General features: G+C 44.6%; 1 protein-coding gene across 1 annotated transcript in view; it reads right to left on the bottom strand.

The window, feature by feature from the left end:
* ext1b (exostosin glycosyltransferase 1b) overlaps positions 1 to 21,200 on the bottom strand; it is a 111,968-nt gene that overhangs the window by 18,012 nt on the left and 72,756 nt on the right. Inside the window, exons 2-6 of the mRNA XM_070984914.1 lie at positions 16,384 to 16,477; positions 12,341 to 12,448; positions 10,278 to 10,397; positions 4,778 to 4,910; positions 1,716 to 1,834 (exon numbers count right to left, since the gene is read on the bottom strand). Of these exons, the coding sequence (XP_070841015.1) occupies positions 1,716 to 1,834; positions 4,778 to 4,910; positions 10,278 to 10,397; positions 12,341 to 12,448; positions 16,384 to 16,477 (574 nt within the window). The remainder of the gene's footprint in view (positions 1 to 1,715; positions 1,835 to 4,777; positions 4,911 to 10,277; positions 10,398 to 12,340; positions 12,449 to 16,383; positions 16,478 to 21,200) is intronic.

The raw sequence follows: 21,200 nt of genomic DNA, 5'->3' as shown, positions 1-21,200 counted from the left end.
TGGAAGAAAATGGTGAAGAAACTGTTGGTGTGTCTGCAGCACTAGTGCACACATTCACACACACGCAGCAGGAGGCCACTGCTGTGTCAGAATGCAAGAAGCTTTCTTGTGTCTAATTCAGCTTCCTCCACCCTCTGTGTTCTTTCTTTCCCCCCCTACCATTCATTTATTTATATCCCTTTCCTCATCCGCTCGCAGCTCAGCACCCCCCCCCCCACACTCCTCCAGGTTTCTGTATGCAGAGACTGCAGGAAAAAGGCCCGGCTGTGTACCTGGCATGCACAGCCCGACGAACGCAAACACACAAGCGGCTCCGTAAAAGTCAAGAAGAAGGCAGAGTTTCCTCCTTCAGCCTGCTGTCAGGAGAGAACGTGTCTCACACCGGTTGGCTTTTCTTTTTCTAAGAGCGATAGCTGACAGCATGTGCTTAAATGGAAAATTCTTTAAAAAAACAGCCTCCACTCAATGGCCACTTAGTCGCTTGTTCTGGAGCTTTTGACCACATCACCATATGGAGTCAGCGCATGAAAAGCTGAGATTGTTTTGTCAAGAATTAACTGTCAAAATCAAACACTTTACTCCATTTTATACTCCACTTTATTCAGACAACACTTGTGCAAGGCTGCATGTTAATGGTGAACATTTAAAGTCAGTTTAATGGTCATGAGAAGTGCTGCTCAGTCAGTGAAAACTGTTTTATAACAACTCTGGAGGACATCTGGGAAATATGTCATCTTCTAAATATGTTATCTTAGCTCAGGTGCAGAGAAAGCAAATTTAAGAGAAATTTTTAACACAAACTAGAAGCATTGAGTTTTAAAGGGGTGCACATTTGACAGGCTGAGAAGCTAGAACAAAGAGATGTTGAATTATGGGAAATGTACGATCCAGTATCCCTTTAACTTTTGAGAAAATGAAAAAAAAAACAAAAACAAAAACAAACGATGTTTATGTTCCTCAAAATAAGGTATTGAACAAAGGCTTGTTCTGGAATCAGCACTGAACAAAGGCATCGTGCCCCGGTGTCAGAACATTTCAGCACACACACAGTCCTACACACACATATGTGCGCAAATAGACACAGGTAGGGAATACACACATGTAGTGTACAAGCACCCCGCCTACGCAAACATGCATTCACATCATATATTCCACTGCCCAAACAATTACACTCACACACCACACACACAGGGCCGCATGTTCATGCACGGTGCTCCCACGGAAACACATCCCTCCTACACAAAATACAAACTCGCTTACTCATACGCTCTGCCGGCCAAACAAGCAAACAGACACACACACGCACACACATACACACACACAAAAACCAGCCATCGGGGAGCAAATTCCATTTCATTTCCCGTGCTGGTAAGGAGCAAGCAGGGGAATCAATACATGCCGTCTCCAGCTGTGCTGAAGGGGGTTTCGCTGCCATGGAGACAGATGTAGCAGTGCTACGAACTGCTGCTCTAATTCAATCCAGCGGAGTCAATGCACACGCACGCAAGCACACGCACGCACGCACACAGATAGGGATGGAGGATGAGCGCTGTTGTTGCTCCGGTTGGAAAATGCGATCGCAAAGCAGCCACATGAGCCACATAATGCAGCACAATTTGGGGAGTCATAAGGTGGAGATCAGTGGGGGATTCTGGGGGATGCTGCAGTGAAGACACACACATACACACACACATATACACACACAAATCCGTTACCTGTGCGCAGTACTGGGACTTGGCCACAGCTACCAGGAGCTTGAGTATGGGCTGCGACTGAGACACCAGTGGGGACACGGCGTGGATGACCGCTGTGAACTTTGGGTACGGTTTAATACCTGAAACAAAACAGAAAGACGGTCACTCATTAATGCCTTTTAACAAATGGAGAAAGCAGCGCTGGCTGGAACACGGCAATCTGCCTGTCAGCCATCAGCGCAATTTCAGGCTCTTTGAAGAGAATAAAGCCGGAGGAGAACTGAAGGCTCTCATTCCCAAACACTCATAACTATTTTCAGTGAAAGATGTGACTTGAAACGAGTCTGTTCAGAAAATATAGATGATTTAATTGTGAGGGGTGTACGTTTTCAAGGCAGTCTTAAAATATTCAGCAACGTTAATGTGTTTTGAAAATGCCAAATCTCTTGATCACTGAATATTTCATTTTGGAAACTCTTCAGCTGTGTCTGCGAGCCGCCGCACAGACGACTAAGTGCTGATGTGACTTTAAATTCAGCCTGACTTGATGTTGGAATAGAGTAATCGAGGCTGAAAATGAGCAGGAAATAAGATATTGAGCAAGACGGATCATAGAGGACGTTCAACTTTTCCTAATTTAAATCTAATCTAACCCAAACCAACAAAGCATGGCGCCGAGGAGATAGCATTAGAGTCTCCTTTCCGCCACTAAGCAACTTTTATGATGAGGAATATACGCAGTCTTAAAACTTGGTAAACTCTCCTTGTGATTTGTGGTGAAAAAGTTAAGAGTGTGCAGAGTTTTTAAACACCTGGGATGTAAATTTGTAACAAGCCCATAAACAGACTTTCATGAAACATTGAACAAAACCCGGAGCACAATTAGTGTCATGCGGCGTATTGTAAATTTTGGATGTGCGTGCTGTTGTGTGCCTTTAGCACGAGATTCTCAGCGGCTGTTTATCACATCCCGTATCAGCACATTACACATATCGCTGGCTAAATGGTTACAGCAACACAAAATGCTGCTTCAGGAGCAATTCTGCTGTTTGAGGCCATTTAATACCCACAATGACACTGGCTACTTAAGATACATGATTTGGCCAAAAGTATATGGACATATCCATTTTTCATACTCAGTCTGGGGTTGTTTTTCAGTGTTTTGTTCCAATTAAGGGAAGTTTTAATGCTACAAAATAATAATTATATTTTACCCAGTGGTTTGGCTAACAATGACCTGCAACCCATCATCACAAGCAACACAACTATCCAACATTTGAATAAGAAAACAGCAAAGTTAAGACTAAAAACCACATACATACACTAATAATTGCCCATTTATCATAACGCATACCCTCTTATGACCCATTGAAGGGGAACTGAGACCTGGGGGGGACAGCTTGTGTTGCCCTGTCTGTCCCCCCCGTCCAGCGTATTTATTATCCGTATTGGCATCAGTATTCTTAGAAACAGTACATATTGTGCATTTACACAGACTCGTGCGGTTCAATGTTCTTTTTATGCAACAGCATTTCAACATATGGCATTGGCAGTTTTCTCATAAGAATATTGGCAAAAGTATTTTTATGGTAATTAGTATTTTCAGAGCCTGTACATAATGTACATATACATAGTTGATTTTGTTATTCTGTGTCCTCCTTATCTCGACTCTTCTGTGCCACTGCTTTTGCTTTTTTAACACTTGCTGGCTGTAATGACTTAATTTCCCCAGTGTGGGATCAATAGTCTTATCTTATCTCATCTTATCTTGCCCAGCCCTTATCAGCAAATCAGTGGCTGACCTCTCTCGTGCTTTTGTGGCTGAATGTGAGCAAATCTCTGCAGCCAGGCTCTCAAATCTTGTGGAAAACACTTAATGGAAGAATGAAGGCTGATACAGGCACTGATTAAACTTCACGTGTGGGTGTGCTGTTCTTGTGTCCACATACTTTTGGCCATGGAGTGTGACGCTGGTTTAAAACTGCCTCGATCAGTTAGTTTGTTTGTGTTGTGTGACTGAAGTAAATGAACTAACATAGCTAACATAGCTTAGATCCAAACTGACCCTTTGAAATGTAAAAAAAAAGGCCCAGATTATAAAAAAAAAAATTACTGCTATAAAGTTGTATTGTTTGCCTTCATCACAACGTGTTTGTTAATGTACAAAACTGAATGGTCAAATTATGTAGTGATGGGTTTTTATTCCTCTCAGGTACAGATTCTGCCATCAGGTAAAAACCCAGTAACTTCTCAATGAACCGTCTAAAGCAAAAACAGTGTGTGTGTCTGAGTGTGAATAGGCATGATGAGTGTGTGTGTCTTGTTATCAGCTCTCAATGAACAAGTGTCACTTAGAAACAAACTCTTTGATTTTTCTCTTCCACCTATCAGCGACAAGCCACCTTGTCTCCTAAAAACCCATCCGCGTTTTAATTGCTTCCCCTCTGACAAACAAATAAACTTGCCGCCGCTGTAATCCCGGCCTGTCACTGTGCTCATCCATTTTAATATCAGCGCTCCACCCCGGGTGCTCCATCAGCTGCATTTGCGTGTTCGCGCCTGTGTGTGCACATGGATGTTCGTGGCAGCGGCGGCGGATGATGATGGAGTGAAGAAGTGAGGGATGGAGAGGTTCCCGGGTCACAGAGAGAAAACTTGGCGCCGCTGAACCGTAGCGGCAGCAGTTGTAGCAATGCTGACTCTAAAAAAACCCAATGATGGACGGGCTGGTGTGTCAGCAGGACTAATACAAACATCCGTCAAAGGCCCATTCCTCCACTCCACTCGCTGCTGGACGCAGCCGCTGGAGGAGGGCGGTAGATCAGGGCTGGAGGCCATATTTCTGCTGTCCAGACAAGGTCCAAAAAACCCACAGCAGCAGCTCCACCAACATCTACGAGAGGAGAGCCCTTCCAAAACATGTGACGCTGGATGATGAAGACATCTTTAAGAAGCTTTTCTCACCGAGCTTCACGGATCACTTCATCGTTACACCCGTGTGTGTCGTGGGAGCGCGACTGCTGTCACGTAACACACACTTCTGTACAGTTTACGGTGTGTGTCTGCTGCTGTGTGTTACTGACCCAGTGTGGCGTAGTAAAAGGGGAAGTCTCCCAGGTATCCGGAGTACTGCGGCAGGGCGAAGAGGCCCCCAGGGTGGCTGTTCCACATCAGGCTGCTGCGGGATCCGTGCTCCAACACGCGGTCCTGGATGATCTGCACACGGAAACAGAGAGAAAAACACTTTAGACTCCAAATCAATGACTTTCATTTGCATTCAGTATCAAGGGCCTGACATTTTCCTATGTTACAGTTCAATTAAAATGCTAAATCATTAGTAGGAAGATGCAACAAAATAACACCAATTATGGGAGACATGAAAGTGAACCCTCTGGTTACTGTAACTTAGTTCCTTTGTTACTGTAATTCTACTTTGCACATAAGCCACCCATTGGTCTATATCTGTCTCTCATCTGCTGCTCTTCCTGAAGCGTCCGCTTCTATTCTGACATAAAGCTTTTCCTTTTATTAACGAAGGATCTCGGGATACAGATTTTGGGGTACACCATTTTTAGATAAGCTCCTTCAGTGCAGTAAATAACACTACATTATATTCCAGGAGCACCACAGTGCTTCAGTGTTGTAATTCTATAAATTCAGGTGGGGAACTTGCAAGAAATGGATGCGAGACTGAGCAAAATCAAAGCAGCAGAGGCTGAAATATCCTGATTTACAGTCCCTAATATGGGTCAACTCCAAAAGCAATGTCCATAATGCAACTCGATGGCGTCTTTTTGTTAGATGACGGGTGAAACTCCATTAATCACTTGCCTCGTGTGGCCAATCAATCATCCATAAAAGAAATGTTTCCAAATGTGCTGAATGCAGTCCACTGTGCTGAATCACGTGCATATGAGATGACGCTCATTAATCAACAATCGCCCTAAAAGAAGTTGTGGATGCTGACAAACTGTGAGGGGAAAACAATCCAACTTTGAGGTGGGACTTTACGGGGACTTTAAAGGAATCCACAAAGATCTGTGCTGCTTTGACAGCCGCAAAGCAATTAGCGGACACGCTGTGCGTTGCCAGGATCAAACCTGTGCCCTTTTAATTACAGCAGGGTCTCTACTCTTCAGGCCACTCGACCATTTGCAAGGCTACAAAAGAGCTGCAACAACAAAGACAAAAACTACGTTTGAATAGCGTTTGGCAGAGAAAAATCTGAAATGTTTGTGTTGATAAAGGAACAAACGTTTGCCTTTCAGATTATGGTGGATGAAATATTAAGGATTTGATCAATGAGCCTTGTAATCACACCTATAAAACATTTCACACTGCAAAATGAGTTTTCACACACACAAAAAGCCAAGAAGCAGACAGTCATAAATGTGAATGAACACCAACACGGCTGATGTTCCAACTTCCAATAAGCTCATTTCAGTTCAGGATGACATTCAGAGCGTTATTCAAAGCCCGGTCGATGAATTAGAGCAGCTGAAAAACAGATAGACAAGTGAGTCTGGGAGAAGTCTTTCCAAATGTTTGCTTTGTATCACCTCAATAGCAGCTATTGATTGTGTCAAGAGCGAATCGCTGTAGCACAAAGCCGCGCTGAAATAAATCCACGTTACTGTGCAATATTTCCTCCGCAGACAAACCCGACGGAGGCCGAAGGCATCAGCGCCGGCCAGTCCCGTGGAGACAAAGCCATCAGCCGTATCTGAGCACCAGTCAATCAGGCCTGCCCCGATCCTTCCTGCGCCCAAATAGAGCAGTCAGTCAAACAGTCGGACGTGAGAATGGCCGCTATTTTCCTCAGCCGCAGCTCACCGTCGAGCCAGGGCGGCCGGAGAGGGAAGAGATATTGCTGCTGTGCCCTTGAGCCATGCTGAATTGCTTCAGTAAAACAGACACAGGTTTGTGGCCGTGCTTTACGGCTCCGCCATTGGATCAGCGGCTACGTGGGAAAGAGGTGAGTCAGGTGGGGCAAGCGGCTGATGGCTGTTTGAGTTGTTAAAAAAAAAAAAAAAAAAAATTAATGATACACCTCAAGGGGAGTTACTGTAATAATATTGACAACATAAAAAATCATCAAGAGGAGGGGGGGATGTGACGAAAGAGAGAAAAAAAACAGCACCGCGCAAGGCTTTTTTCTAACTTTCCCCGAGGGCAGTCGATAACCATTTGCCTCAGCCGAGCAGATTAACTCGGAATCCGTTAACTTCTCTATAAAAACACTGCCTGCCACCTTAAAAACCCCGAGCCCCTACACCTTATGAGGGGCAATTTTGCTCGCTTGGCTGCAGCTCCTCCCCCGTCGGCAGCCCTCAGTCGGGACATGATGGACGACTCAATCTCACCCCAGAACAGCCACAATCAACCAATTAGAGCATGATAGATAAATCCTGCTTCTCACTGTGAGCAGCACACTGTGAGCTCAGCTTTAATAGGTGAGTTTAATAGGTGTACCGGCTGCACAGACCCGCCGAGTATTGACCTTGTGATTGGTCGAAGCACGTCCGCTTGCTGACAGGAAACGCCGCATGATAGGCTGAACTGGCGTTTCCTGCTCGCTCGCCAACTTCGTGCGAGCAGTTCGGAGTGAATGTGAGAAGTCAATAAGGGGTGTTTGTGAATGTGTCTGAGGAGATTCAATCTGTCAAGATGTTGGAGTGTGTGCGCGCATGTGTATCATCAAAGATCTGTAGTGAGGAGGAAGAGGAGGAGGAGGGTGAAGCCTCGACAGGATGAATAAACCATATCGCTCGTTATCTCGTGAACTGCCACAGCAACGGCATTTACATGTGTCACCCCCACTCCTCCTCACCCCTTCACCCACCACTCTTTTTACAGGACAGTCAGTCAGGATTAAGCGTTCAGCCTTTGCTGTATTCAATGAACACACACACACACGCGCACACACACACAGACACACACACCGAGGCTTTGGCAGAGTCACCTTGCTCTTTAGTGCAGAGTGACAACATGTCAGCGAGGTTATGCCCGGGTTGCGCCACGTGTATCTGCGCTGACACACCTTGACATATGGAGATGTGTGCATGAGACTCTGCGTGTGTGTGTGTGTGTGAGACAGGGCTAGATAACAAACACACCCAAGATGTAGAGCTCGCTAAAGTCTGACTGTAGACACCGACACAGCCTCGACACATTGTGTAGGCGCTCGTGTGTGCGTGTGTGTGTGAAAGTCTAATTCAGATGTAAGATTTGGGACGTGATACCATAAGTAAGATTGCAGCATTGAGGGATTTTTGCTCCGAGGCTTTAGCGACGCAGTGAGAGAGGAAATGAAATGCGTGATGGGATACTCGGGTGAGAGACGAAGCAGGAAGAAGACGACATTCGTATCCACAGCGTGAAGCCAGCGGTAAGCCCAGGTGTTATCCCTGCATCTATAAACAACTTGTTTAAACTGAATAATGAGGGTCGGGGATTGGATGGATAAATTGTTTTTCCAGTCACAAATTTTTCTAAACTGGATTGTTGTTGGCAAAGTGGATGCGGATGACAATATGAGGTCAGAGCAAGGAGGGAGGCCTCTGAACTTAAAGCCTGAGTCTCACCTGATTTACACCTGGAATTAAATCTGACACATTATCTGTATAACAAACACTCTGATCTTGCCTTTGTATTCACAGCAGGTATTTTTAATGCGTCCTGCAAACCGGCACTTGAGTGATTTGAGGCGGCGGCATTTCAGCCCAAGACTCAATTTTGTGAGTTGTTAAATTAGAGAAAACTTTATAAACCTGGTGAAATGCTGTTTATGACAAATCCAACCGTAAATTCGGCAAATGTAATGCATGAAGTTATTCCTTCCTTAGTATAAAAAGCATTGCGTCAGTTTGTCCTGGTGCGTTGCAGCACCGGCCTGCTGCTAGATAAATTACATGTCTTGTTAGCAGATCAGCTGCCATCGCGTGCACACTTATTTCTTACTGAATATCATTAATTTCCTGTATTACTTGTGTTGTTTCATTGTTCATGCAGTCCTGTTGAATAACACATCTTTAGGTGCTTTCATGGCACAGAATAATCTCATAATCAGTAATTAGAGGCCTGTCTCTTTCAGCCCTCTCACTTGCTCGAACCCTAAATTTGAACAGCCGTTATTTTATGTTAGCGAAAAACTAATATCTATATCACTGTTCTGTTGTGTACAGATGGCAGCACATTGTCACAGATTCCTCTTACACTTAAGATCTGAACACAGGAGGCATTTACACCTTGCATTAACCTGCGTTTCCCTCTGGATAATGTGTCCGAAAACAGATCGCATTTGAACACCAACGGAGTCATTTGAGCATAAAATACTTTTTTGTGCTTTGTCCCTCACCAACAACAGCAGCTGAGGCTGGCGTGGATCCAACAGCGATCAGTTTTCAGGGAGGGAGAGAAATATTAATCCATCCATAAAAACTTATCAAAACACCCACACTTCAGTCTACTCCACCCTAATGAACCTGCCTCGAGAAAGTACGCAAGGTTTGAACTCAACCTCTCCCTTTTCATTCTTCACAACTGCCTCTGCCGAGTGACGAGTGCAACACCTTGAAACTGTCTGAAAGCGTGCTCTGTTATCCCCATTTCATTTCATTATCGTATCTCGCTCCTCTCTGTGATGGCAGGCTTTTTGCCCTCCCTTTGAGTGTGGCCATTTGGAACAGCTATAAACACTTTTGCCTTGAGACATGGTTGGATGACACACCACATGAAGTAGTTTCTTTCAACCATACCTCGGCCGTTAGCCACATTTTGGACGGTTCTGAACACACAAATCATAAAAAAAAGGGACTATGGGGACATGAAAGAATGCTACTGGGGCTATTTGTGAAGTTTTTACTGACTCTAAAGACCAAAGAAGCTTCTTCAAACTTCCTGAAAGCTCAACGTCACTTTTGGAATTCACTCCAATTGATCACCTTTGTTCTCTGAGAAAGAAAAGGTTTTAGTCGCCTTTCAAACCTCCTGTGGGGGAATGTTTAATATTCATAAAAACAGGTCTGGATCCTCCAAATGAGCCAGCAAAATTTAGCCAAGCTCACCCCCTACTCTGCCGCCCATGAGCAAGATACTTAAAGCTGAACTGCTTCATGAAAAGCTACTACAAACTGTCTCTTCAACTACAACCTCTCCTAAATACCAGTGGTGCCACTATAAATATCACTACCATTAATGGTGATTTTACTATCTACCAACAATATCACTACAGAAACTGTGCTAATATATTGGACACTGCAGCATGATAAGCACATAAAGGGAGTCACAACTTAATTAAAATACCCTGTTTGGTCCACACATAACAAAAAGCTGCTTGTGAGAAATTCTCCAAGCCCATGTGCTGAAATGTCCTTTTTGCTTTCTGTCTGCCCTTCTATTACGCTTTTATCCTGCTATCAAACAGACCAAAAAGAGGCCTGAGAATGAAGCGAAGATTGCAGTAAGTCTGCTGTGACTCTGCAGCCCTCTGAGAGAAAGGCCGGTGACGGGGGAGCGGGAGAGAGGAGGGCAGGGAGGCCTAAAGGGCGGCCGTTTGTGTTCGTGTGTGCTGTGAATGCTCACCTCCAGCGTGGTCAGCACTATCTTCTCCACGGAGGAGAAGTAGGCCTCCCACAGGAACTGAGTCTGCTGTCGGAGGGACAGGATCTTATCCTGGTGGATGGAGCGCACAGTGGTCGGGATCTGCGAACGACAAACAGCAGTCAGTCAGCATTCAGTACCGATGCGGGACAGGAAGATTAACATTGGTCCCAGAGATACACTCAGAAAATTGCCATCAACAGATAAAGCCTGAAGCGGAGGCTGAAGCAGATATTGCGAGTTTTTGGAGTAGTCCTTGAGGGCAAGTCCAATTTGAGTCACGGGTTTTAACAAATAAACTGCAAGTCAAGTTATAAAGCTTTCAATTACTGGCCTCTGAACATGTCGGCCTTTGAACATTTTGCTTACAGGAGCGTTACTGAAAAACTGTAGTTTACGTGGCTGAGACCAAGTCCTTTTTCTGAACAGGCCAATCAGTTTAATACTACAGGTGTGTTTCCATCTAAGGTCTTTTATTTTTCCAGGATGTTACGAGATCAAAAGACAAGGAAAGACCTCACAATGAGGTCCAACTTAAGGTTTCTAAAGCTTTTAACTGCACGATGAGGGCTTCCTCAGCAGATGGAGTTCTCAGTCGTCTCTTCCCCACGATCGCTATCACGTAGTAGAAACTAAACTGTCTCCATGACAACTGAGCCATCCGCCGAGGAAGGCCACGAGATGCGTTTAATGTGGGACCTTGTGTTGAGGGTGTTTTTGTCAAGCTGCCGTTTCCGAAGCCGAGAAATGAACCTTCAAGCAAAACGGATGTTTTAGCTCTGAAGAATCAGGTCCGGTCCTACAGCAGAGAAGAATCTGAAGCTACCCCAGCAGCAGCTAACTTAGCTTAGCATAGACGAGAAGGAGGAAACCGAAAAATTACCATTTTGTGATGGTTTTTGCATGTATTAGACAAGACATTACATGTTAACAAGTGACATTTAGAGGAGCTTGCAGGCAGGTTTTATTATCTTTGGACTGAGCAACGCTAGCTTTTGCCCTCACCTTCTAGTCTTTGTGCTAAGCTAACAGACAGACACGAGAGCAGCATTGATCTTCTCATGTGACACTGCTCGAAGCCTATTTCCAAAATGTTAAACTTTTCCTTGAAGGTCTACAGTCCAGCCTTGTTTGCTAAGCAGGGCAAAGGATGCTATCTTTAAAAAGGCAGGATCCCAGAGGAAATCCTGCGCATTTACACAAGGTGAACATTTGATTTTATGCAAGGGGAAGAAACACACAAGGAATTTGCAAACGATAATAGCAAAAGCAGCTATCATCATCAAACTGTATTAGGGGAGAAAAGCCAAAATGCTGCAGCAGCCATTTGGTGAACACTTTTATTTGATCTGTGTACTTAAGTTCTTATGTGAGTTTATTTGTCATGATAAAGGGGAATAATGCAAAACGAGCACTCTTAAGTAAATACTGTGTGTCCAGCTAAGTGAGGAAATAAATACACTGTACTGCTGTAAAGAGAGAGAAAGGATTTCTCCTGTGCAGTACAGGCATATTTAATGAAAAACATACTACACATACATATATAGTATATATACACTGTATGTAGTGTGCTTTGTGGCCCATCTTATTGCTGTAAAATGCATAAATCCACAGACTGATCCGGGATGGCTCAGGCACGCTGGCGCTGCAGAGTGAGCTCAGATGGAGCTCCCACATTATAAAACTCAATGTCAAACAATATTATTACACACTTCATTCAAATTAAGATTTAATGGGCATATAATTACTTTTTCCCCCATGAAGTTCAAGCAATTCCAGCCAAATCCATTTGCTCATTCTATTTATTTGCGCTCTCATATAACAATGTGAGGATTTGAGTGACATTTTCAAGGACTTGGTATTCTGCTTGAATAGCTGACAACCCCTCCACTGGAAAACAAAACCGGATCATGGATTATATGGGTGCGGAGAGTGTGTGCGCTCAGGATATCATCAGTCGAGAGAGAGGTTTTTGTGTCAGGTGAGGGGCAGCAGCTGCTTCTCTGCCTGATACACCGAGCCGTGCGTCGTCTTCGGGCCGTTACCTGCAGCAGGAGCCTCTCGTCGCCGATGACTGCGGCTGTGTTCCAGTCGATGATCTCGGAGAAAGGCAGCTCCCAGCCGTTACTCAGCATCACCGGCACACACGCGGCCTGAAAGACACACACACAGAGGGAAGCTCGGGTACGACTCTTTGCAAACACAATCACAGCTGCGGCTAATTCATGCTACATATTGATCCTGATTATCAAAGCTGCAATATTCAGCTTTTTTCATATAACGCCACAAAGGCTGGACCGTATTATAATTGATCGGTCCTTGTGTTCCTAATTTTGGTTAAATTGGATTTTCTTTGATTTTCAAGAGTTTCAAGTGGTACGATGTGGACGTATCATACATCAAAATTACTAGTGAGGCTTGCAGCAGGAAAGTGGGGACGTCACACCAATGACACATGCAGAACAAGGCCTATTACAGCTGCCAGCTTTATCAGCTACAGCCCGGACGCCGTTTCAGAGGAGAAATCTCATCAAAGGGCTGAACTTTAATAAGTGAGAGGGAAAGCAGCTGCGACAAAACGATCACGCTACAGACTTAATTACAATTATTAGTCCTAATTATATGAGAGACACTGATCCTTTTGGATTGTATCCTGACACATTTCTAAATGGCAGAAATTCCGATTTTCATAATGGAAATGACCAAATTGCAGAATGGACCTAGAGCTGTATCAAGACATTTTTTCGGCCACTTTCGGGCAGCAGAACAAGGCGTAAACACAACATTAATGAATTATGACGTTATAAAGTTCATGTTGTGAATGTGTTGCAGAACATTAAATATTCGTTTTCTGGCCACCTGATGAATCTGACTCCAGTATTGACCCTCTTTTAGCTTCGTTTTCGGCTGCTACTTAATGAAGGAAATATCTGGCTGCTACATGCTCACCAGCTAGTCGCTAACCTCATCAATCTGTTTGGTGCTGAGCAGGTAGCGTGCAGCGGTTTTTACCCGGAAAACAGCTGCTGGAAACTACTGATGAGAGCATTGAGAGTGAACCAAAATGTTAAAGCAGCAGGAGTTAACACTAAAATAATTAGCTTAAAAATGCTAAAATGCTCATTAGCACTGAGGGGAGCTGCAAAGTCTGTTGATAACTCTGTGACTTCATCACTTTCACATTACACACAGCCATTTCACCAGTTCTTCATATAAAAACAAACTCGGTGCAGCTTTAATTTCAAATAAGAAATATGCACATATGACCTCAAATGTGACCTGAACATGTGATGAACATGTTGCTTGGATCATAGTTTTATTGAAATTTAAGATCAAACATGAGCTGAGCACAAAGCAGCTTAGCAATCTGACAGACAGAAATAAGCTTGAACGTGCAATCTAGATAAGCAGGCAGGCAGCGAGTCGCCACAGATAGCGAGGAATTCAGCATAATGACGACTGATGTGAAAAAAAAAAAAAAAATAGCCGCCATTTATTGGAGAGCAGATCAAAAAGAGCGAGTAAAAATAACAGTTCAAAGTTGGGACCGAGCTGCAGATGTACAAACAGGCAGAAACCATTTATTCACTCTGCTGTTAACACTCGCGAACCACAAGAACTCAAACATGCACAAAAGGAATTTCTTGATTACCCGTTTAATAGTTCTGTTTCTGATTCTGTTTGTGTTTATCTGATTACAAAAAATGTCTGAATCATTTATGAGCCTGAAAAAATCTGAGAAAAACATCCAGTCTGCTCGGGTTGTTCTCGCTTCATCCTGATCTGATGGCCTCTTGTCTTTCTACAGCTGCACCTGTTGACACGCCGGGTATTAAAATAAGTCGGGAGTTAATTAGTCAAAAGGAGCAAGCGGGAGGGATGATAAAAGGAGGAGAAAGGGGGAATTAAAATAAGATTAAAAGTCAGAAGAAAGTGGATAAACAGATGTAAAAAAAAAAAAAGATGAAAAGAAGGGAGGTGGTGAGGATGAATGTGACCTTTGGCAGAGAAGCGGCGGAGGGATGGAGGGGTGAGAGGAGAGGCAGAGGGAACAGCTGGTGTGTGTGATTGTGTGTGTGGTGTGTGTGTTCGTGGTGGGAGTTTGATGTAATGACGGCTCTGTCACTCCCAGGTCATAAAGGTGTCAGCTAAACCAGAGCAGGCCCTCGGGCTCTGCTGCCGTCTCCTCTGCAAACACACACTCACAAAACCACCAGCGCGCAATCCCATGCATATACACACACGCACACACACACACAACCTCAGGCGTACACACGCTCACACACACACAGGGATGACCTCTATTAGGAATTGCTTTCTCATGCAAAGACCAAAGCCTGTAAATACTCTTCCTGCAGACGGTGCGAGTCGGTGGATGGAGTGAGTCAGACACATGGAGAAGAGGAGAGGAAGGAGGAGAGAGGAGAGAGAAGGCACATTTTCCTCCAGAGTGAAGTGCGCCGCGATGTGTGTGTGGCAGCTGATAGTGAGATAAGCGTACTTCTGTGGCTGCACTCTGTGGACGGCCATGTGCGGTGAGGAGAGGTAAAGGACAGTACAGGAGTGATGCAGTGCAGTTACAGAAATGGATGAACAGGGGGGGAAAAAAGAATATGTGGAGTGTGCGGATTTCAAGAGTAGAGAGTTAAGTGGAGGTAAATGCAGATCCAGTGTTAGAAAACGACTCTAGATGGGTGGAATTTACTTGACAGGTTATTATGGTACAAGCACTGTGGTAATATTATGTGCAGCTCTTTAAACCCCTAATCTGGCTTCATCTACACTGAAACATGACAAACTTTATATTTTTTGAAAGCACAAAACCTCACGGTTCCATCTTTGTAAACCATTTTAAGATCCCTATACTGCTGCGACAACAATTTATCATTTTGTAACTGGAGTTCATGCAAAACTATTTTACCATCTTTGTGGCTGTAAATTCACTATGTGTCCTAAAATGCTCTGAGGCTAGCTGCTAGCTGCTAACACACAAGCCAGCCGGGAACATGACAGCGCAGTTTCTCTCCGCCGCCCTCTGCTGGCCGTTTAGCTCCTCCTGGTATTATATCCTTGCGATGATGTAGGATTTAATTTAACGAAGAGTTGATATGAGTTAGTGTGCAAGCTTGTTAGCTTGGCTGCTAACGGGACAACAAATGCACACAGTTTATTTAAAACACATTTGCAGCATCGTCTCCTGTCTCAGTTGTCTGCAAGGCGTCCCTCTCCTGTGCAGCAGTTTATACAACAACAGAGGATGGTAAAATAAAAGCGGATGGCGCAACACAGCTAATAAGCTATGCTAATTTCCGACATGGATCCATTCCCTTAAAGGTCAGCACTGTGGAGACAGTTTGCTCTTGGCAATCCACTGAGATGAACTGATTCACAGTGAAATTCAGCAGTTTTAAATGCTCCTCATTCTTACTCTTTCACAGTGAACTCCAAAGAGCTGCCTGTCAGAAGAAACCAGGAACTCGAGTGTAGGAAAATGGTGTTATGAGCATTAATCATTTAACATTTGGGTGTGCCATTATTTGAGCTTGTGCTCAAAAATGAGCTTTTGTTAGGGGCTAAATGTCTACAGTATAAGACTTTGTTACAGTCATGGGGGTAATAACTACATAGAAATTAGGCAATGATGGCTGCTCAGCTGACACTTGATCAAAACAATTGTTAAATTACAAACAATATCAAGAGTTTTCTTACACATTTCTATTTTTCCAGCAGCTCCTTGATAATTTCACTGTCTGCAATTTTCAGTCAGGCAACAATTTAACAGCTCATCGGCAAAATAAATCCAGTGCCACGAAGTAAAATACAGTTTAGAGGCAGGAAGAAGCAGCTAATCTTCTCAGTGAAGGTCTGGTTTGTTTATATTCATTACACTATTAGTCCGAAAATTAAGGTGGTAATGATTTAGTGATCCGTTAATGCTAGAGGTAGCACCATTAAAACAAAAGCTAAGTGGGAGGTTGAGTGTGGGAAGGGATTCGTTTTCTTCCCAGTAATATTGCTGGTAGGCATGAATTTAAAGCGTGTGTGCTGCGTGTGTGTGTGCGCGCGCATGTGTGTGTTGCTTGTTTACCTGCAGCGCCTCGAGGAAGCGAAAGGAGCCCAGTCGTCTGCCGCGGGGCACCAAACAGAAGGTGGAGTTGTGCAGCATCTCCTTGTAGTCGTACCTGCAGAGACACACACACACACACACACACACACACACACGGGATGAGTTCACTGACATAAACAAGAACGTAATGCAGCAACATGCTTAAAACGTGTGTTAGAGGAACACATACAGCACATTCCTGCGGTATCAGCTGCTGGTTTATTACGACTTGGGACGTACTGCAAAAGGAACACAACCTGCTTCTGAACCAGTTTATTTGGAGGTCAAACTGGACTGGAGCAGATTTCACCTTCGTCTTCTCAGCTGGGGTTTGTTTCCTTCCCTGTTCGACTCCTTTTTAGTGGTGTTTGTGAGGTTTTTGCTTACAGAAACGATACCCAAAATGCACTAAAATATGATCCAATTTCTAAGAAATCGTTTTTTATAGCTCCTTCTGCTTCCGTTTCTTTTTCCCTTAACAGCTTCTCCATCCAAAAGCTCCATCTCCCTCGTTCCTCCCTCTCTCCTCCTATCTCACAAACCACATGCTCCCTTGCACGCCCCCTCGTCTTCACTCGCTACCTTTCTCAATCCCTCTATCTCTTAAAGCAGGAGGCCGATGCTCCTTCCCTACCTCCCCCCTCTCCCCCTCCCAGCTCCTCTTTCTCCTCCTCCTGCCTCCTCATCCGTCTATCTCTCCAGCGAGGTGTGTCTTATTGCTCTCCAAACAGGGTGATCAACCCTGCCAGAGGTAATGAGCTGAGAGTGACACCTGCTTCCACCACACAGCTGGCTCTGCGTGTGTGTGAGTGTGTGTGCGACAGAAATAGAGTCAGTGTGTTTGTGTGTGCATGCATGCTGCTTTTCTGTGTGTTACCACGAAACAAGCCATGTATGTGTGAGTGTGTATGCTGTATTATATTACGATGCTTGATCTCTTTTATAAAGTATTCACGCAGGCAGACACACACACACACACACACACACACACACACACACACACACACACACACACACACACACACACACACACACACACACACACACACACACACACACAGGGCTAACAAATGCAACCTAAAAGCTAACATGCTAACCAGCAGCGCAGGACCAGGTTTAATTCATTTCACTTTTTACCAATTGTCACTAATAAATAGCCTGATTTGAGATGTTGAAGATGTTTTAATGCACATTTTATGCACCCAAAAGTTACATTTCCTGCTGCAAGAAGACAGATCACAACCATCTGCTGCAAACTATATCTTGCTGCAACAATGACAGCTCAGAAAATGTGTTTTATCAAATAGGAAAATGGAAACTGGGTGAAAGAATAAGTCACATTATAATTATGCAAATAAAAAATAAACAAACATTTGACACTCCGGTGTCCGTGCTCTATTTTTAAAATCAGTTTACTTACATGTTATTGTACAATTAATTTCTTAAATTAGACTGAAAAAAATGGACATAATGAGACCTCAGGGTTGTTCAGGTTGGAGGTTAAGAGACTGGTGAGGCAGAAAATCATTTCTCATTTAGCCACAGTCTCTAGAAGAATGTGACATGACACACACACACAGACACACACACGCACGCACGCACGTACGTAGCTTGTACAGAAGTAGTGCGACGGTGATTGCTGATGCTGCTTTCAGTGTGTTGCTTGTGAATATGAATGGAGCTGATGGGGCAAAGTTGGAAGCCAAGCACTATGTTCTCTCTCTCTCTCTCTCTCTCTCTCTCTCTCTCTCTCTCTCTCTCTCTCTCTCTCTCTCTCTCTCTCTCTCTCTCTCTCTCTCTCTCTCTCTCTCTCTCTCTCTCTCTCTCTCTCTCTCTCTCTCTCTCTCTCTCTCTCTCTCTCTCTCTCACACACACACACACACACTTGATGGTGATAGCTGATGTTGCTGGCGAGATGCTGCCTCGTCTCTTCTTTAGCCGAGCTCTAACGAAGTGTCGGGACATGACAGCATGTGCTAAAATCCCACCCTCACTCGCACCTACATGCATAATGTTCTGTGTGCGGCACATAACAGTTATCATACACGCGTGCATACACACACACCCTGGCAGACACACACGCGGCGTGAACAAGCGACAGCTGCACGCCCTCACATTGACGTTCCGTCACCTTTCGATGGAGACGAAGAAGCTATCGTAGCCCATATTTCCACACCAGCTGTCTGCCTGGATGGTGTCTGTCTGTGTGTGTGCGCGTGCGTAACAGCCCACAAAACAGGCGAGCATGTGATGGCAGCGAACATCGACGCGTGAATTTAACACACAGCGGCCCCATAAAGCCTTTTATCTACCCACTGTGCTTTCATGTGCGTCAGATCTTCTGTCTCATGTATGTTTAACACAACACAACTGTTTTCGATTTGTCTCTATTTGAACTAATCTGTCACGGGACGAACTTCTAAACTTCTCCTCTCAGCTCTTTAATGTTTAAAACCCATTAGGGGACATTTCTACCTCTGTCTCTCTCTCAAACAAGCCCCTGTTGGCCGGGACGTGGCTGCCGGGACGTGGCTGCTGGGAAAGCTGCAGCACAGCCCGACACGGGATTCACCTGCTGTGCACCTTAACCTTATTACAACTGGGATCGAGCCGGAGAGAGACACTTTTTTCTTTTACGAGGGAGTGTTTGCGGCTTGGAGATTTGAATGAGGTGAAGAGGTCGCAGGAGGAGGCCGACACAAGGACGCCCCCCCCGCTGTGTAAACCCACCTTCACCTCCTGCCTCCCTGTTCCTTCCTTCTCCCAACTCCTCTTCCTTCCCTCAAACCTCCTGCTGGCTTGCGCTTCACGCAGGGTTCAAAGGCCACAGCTTGCTCTCGCTATCTTCTTCTCTACTTCTTTTGCTCCTCCTGTTTGTGCTCTGCTTCGTTCCTGCGACCTTGAGCTGGCGGAGGAAAACCACCGCCGAGCAGGCCTGCAGGCTGCGATGGTGAGCTAGTATTTATATTTTCCATTGTGCTGTATATGAGTGTGCGTGCATGTGTTTGTGTGAAACAGATGTATGCAATGAAAGAACCGAGTGGGTGAAGACTGTGAAGCGAGTTTACTTGCAGACTTATTCCACGTTTGGGGCGAAAACAGCGGGAAACAATGTGCAGCGTGCAGAAAACTTGAAGCAGACAGAAAACAAAGCCTCGTGTAATAAAGCTCAGCAGATGACCTCTGCACATGCACCCAGTGTTTCATAAGCGTCTGAGCGCATCATCCATGCAGACGGCTGTATTTTTTTCTCATGTTATTGATAACTGAGAGAAACTCCCACATCTACATCAACCACCCCACTGCTCCTAATGGCCTGTGGTGGAGGAAGTATTCAGATCCTCAGTACTGCTCACACACTCACAAAGTACCACCCTTTAAACTGCAGCAGTAATTTCAGCAACAACAATCTTCTATTCCACAAATAAGTAGACAAAAGCAGGCCTCTCATTTGTAACCACTGATTGATTTTTGTCATCTATCCTGACAACAGCTTTGAGCAGCTTTCTAGCTAATTACCGCTAACTCCATGTGCCGGCTTAACACTTTCACGCACAGCTAATTTTTTATTGTTTCCAACTGACTCGTTTCCAAACAAGGACCATGCAGGAGGTGTCTTATCATGCTAAAAGAGGCTAATGCTGCACGTCCTTGGAAACATCAGCATCCTCACCAGGCAATAATACGCGTGGGAGACCTGTAAATAAGGAGTGGCATCATTCTTGTATTGCAGATTAGCCACAGAAGTCTCTCTTTATTGTTTCTACTTTCAAACAATATATCTTACTTATACAAGAGACAGCAGAGGACGAGGACTAAACAATGAGTTTGGGAAATGGAAGTTTTGCTGGGGTTGCTGGAGTCTGAACTTTTGTCAAAAACAAATACAGAAGAGAAATAATGCTTTTTGCAGCATCACTATAAACCCACAAAATACTGCAGCTCAGAAATGATGTCCCTGGCTTTGTAACTACAGCTAAAGCAGGATAGCCAGCATGCTAACATTTGCATCTTAAATTGAAAGCAGACGAACACGCTGCTTTCATTCAAAAGTGCAATATTTCCCGGAGAAATGCAGTGAGGCAGAAGCGTAAAGTAGCACAAAATGGAAACAGTCGACCTCAAACTTTAGCACACTGCTTGAGTAAATGTACTTTATTGCGGCAGGCCATATTCCCAAAGGTCCACAGTTGGCAGGCAGCCACCTGGTCTCTCTGGTACCATGTGGGCACCCAGCAGACGCCTGAATGTGGAGCTTCAGGGTGATGAAAACATAAAACCACCAGCAGCCTGAGTGTCTTCCAGGGAGCAGGAGAGAAAGAGATCCAATTTACTGCTTATTGAGACTGTTGTTACATTAGCCTCCTGGACCTCTCGCCTGTCTCCCTCTGCCACTCGCTCACTAATTTCTTTGTCTTCCAAAGTGTGTTTCTGCGTGTGTGTCTGCAGGAGTGTGTGACAGAATGGGTGTCTGGAGGTCTGCTGATGGCTGGAACAAAACCCAGGGAGGTGTTTCTTGTAGTGTACTGCGGTGGAGTTTATGTGTGTGCGCTCCAAAGAAACCCCTCTAGTAAAGTAGACTCATCAAATTATTAATTTATGATAAAAGAAAGCTTTAATTTCCTCTCACGGTGTCCTTCTGCACATGAGGGTGAATGTGAACCTTAAGATGTGGCGGCTGCACATCAAAGAAATATTTATCGTTATGGATGTCACGACACAGATGTGCTCATTTGTCTGGTAAATAACTCCCAAACAGACTAAGGACAGATTCCAGCAGTAATTAAACAGGAGCCTCG

The sequence above is a fragment of the Chaetodon trifascialis genome, chromosome 17, assembly GCF_039877785.1.
Source record: "Chaetodon trifascialis isolate fChaTrf1 chromosome 17, fChaTrf1.hap1, whole genome shotgun sequence".
Taxonomy (NCBI): Eukaryota; Metazoa; Chordata; class Actinopteri; order Chaetodontiformes; family Chaetodontidae; genus Chaetodon; species Chaetodon trifascialis.
This window is presented reverse-complemented; position numbering and strand designations above follow the sequence as displayed.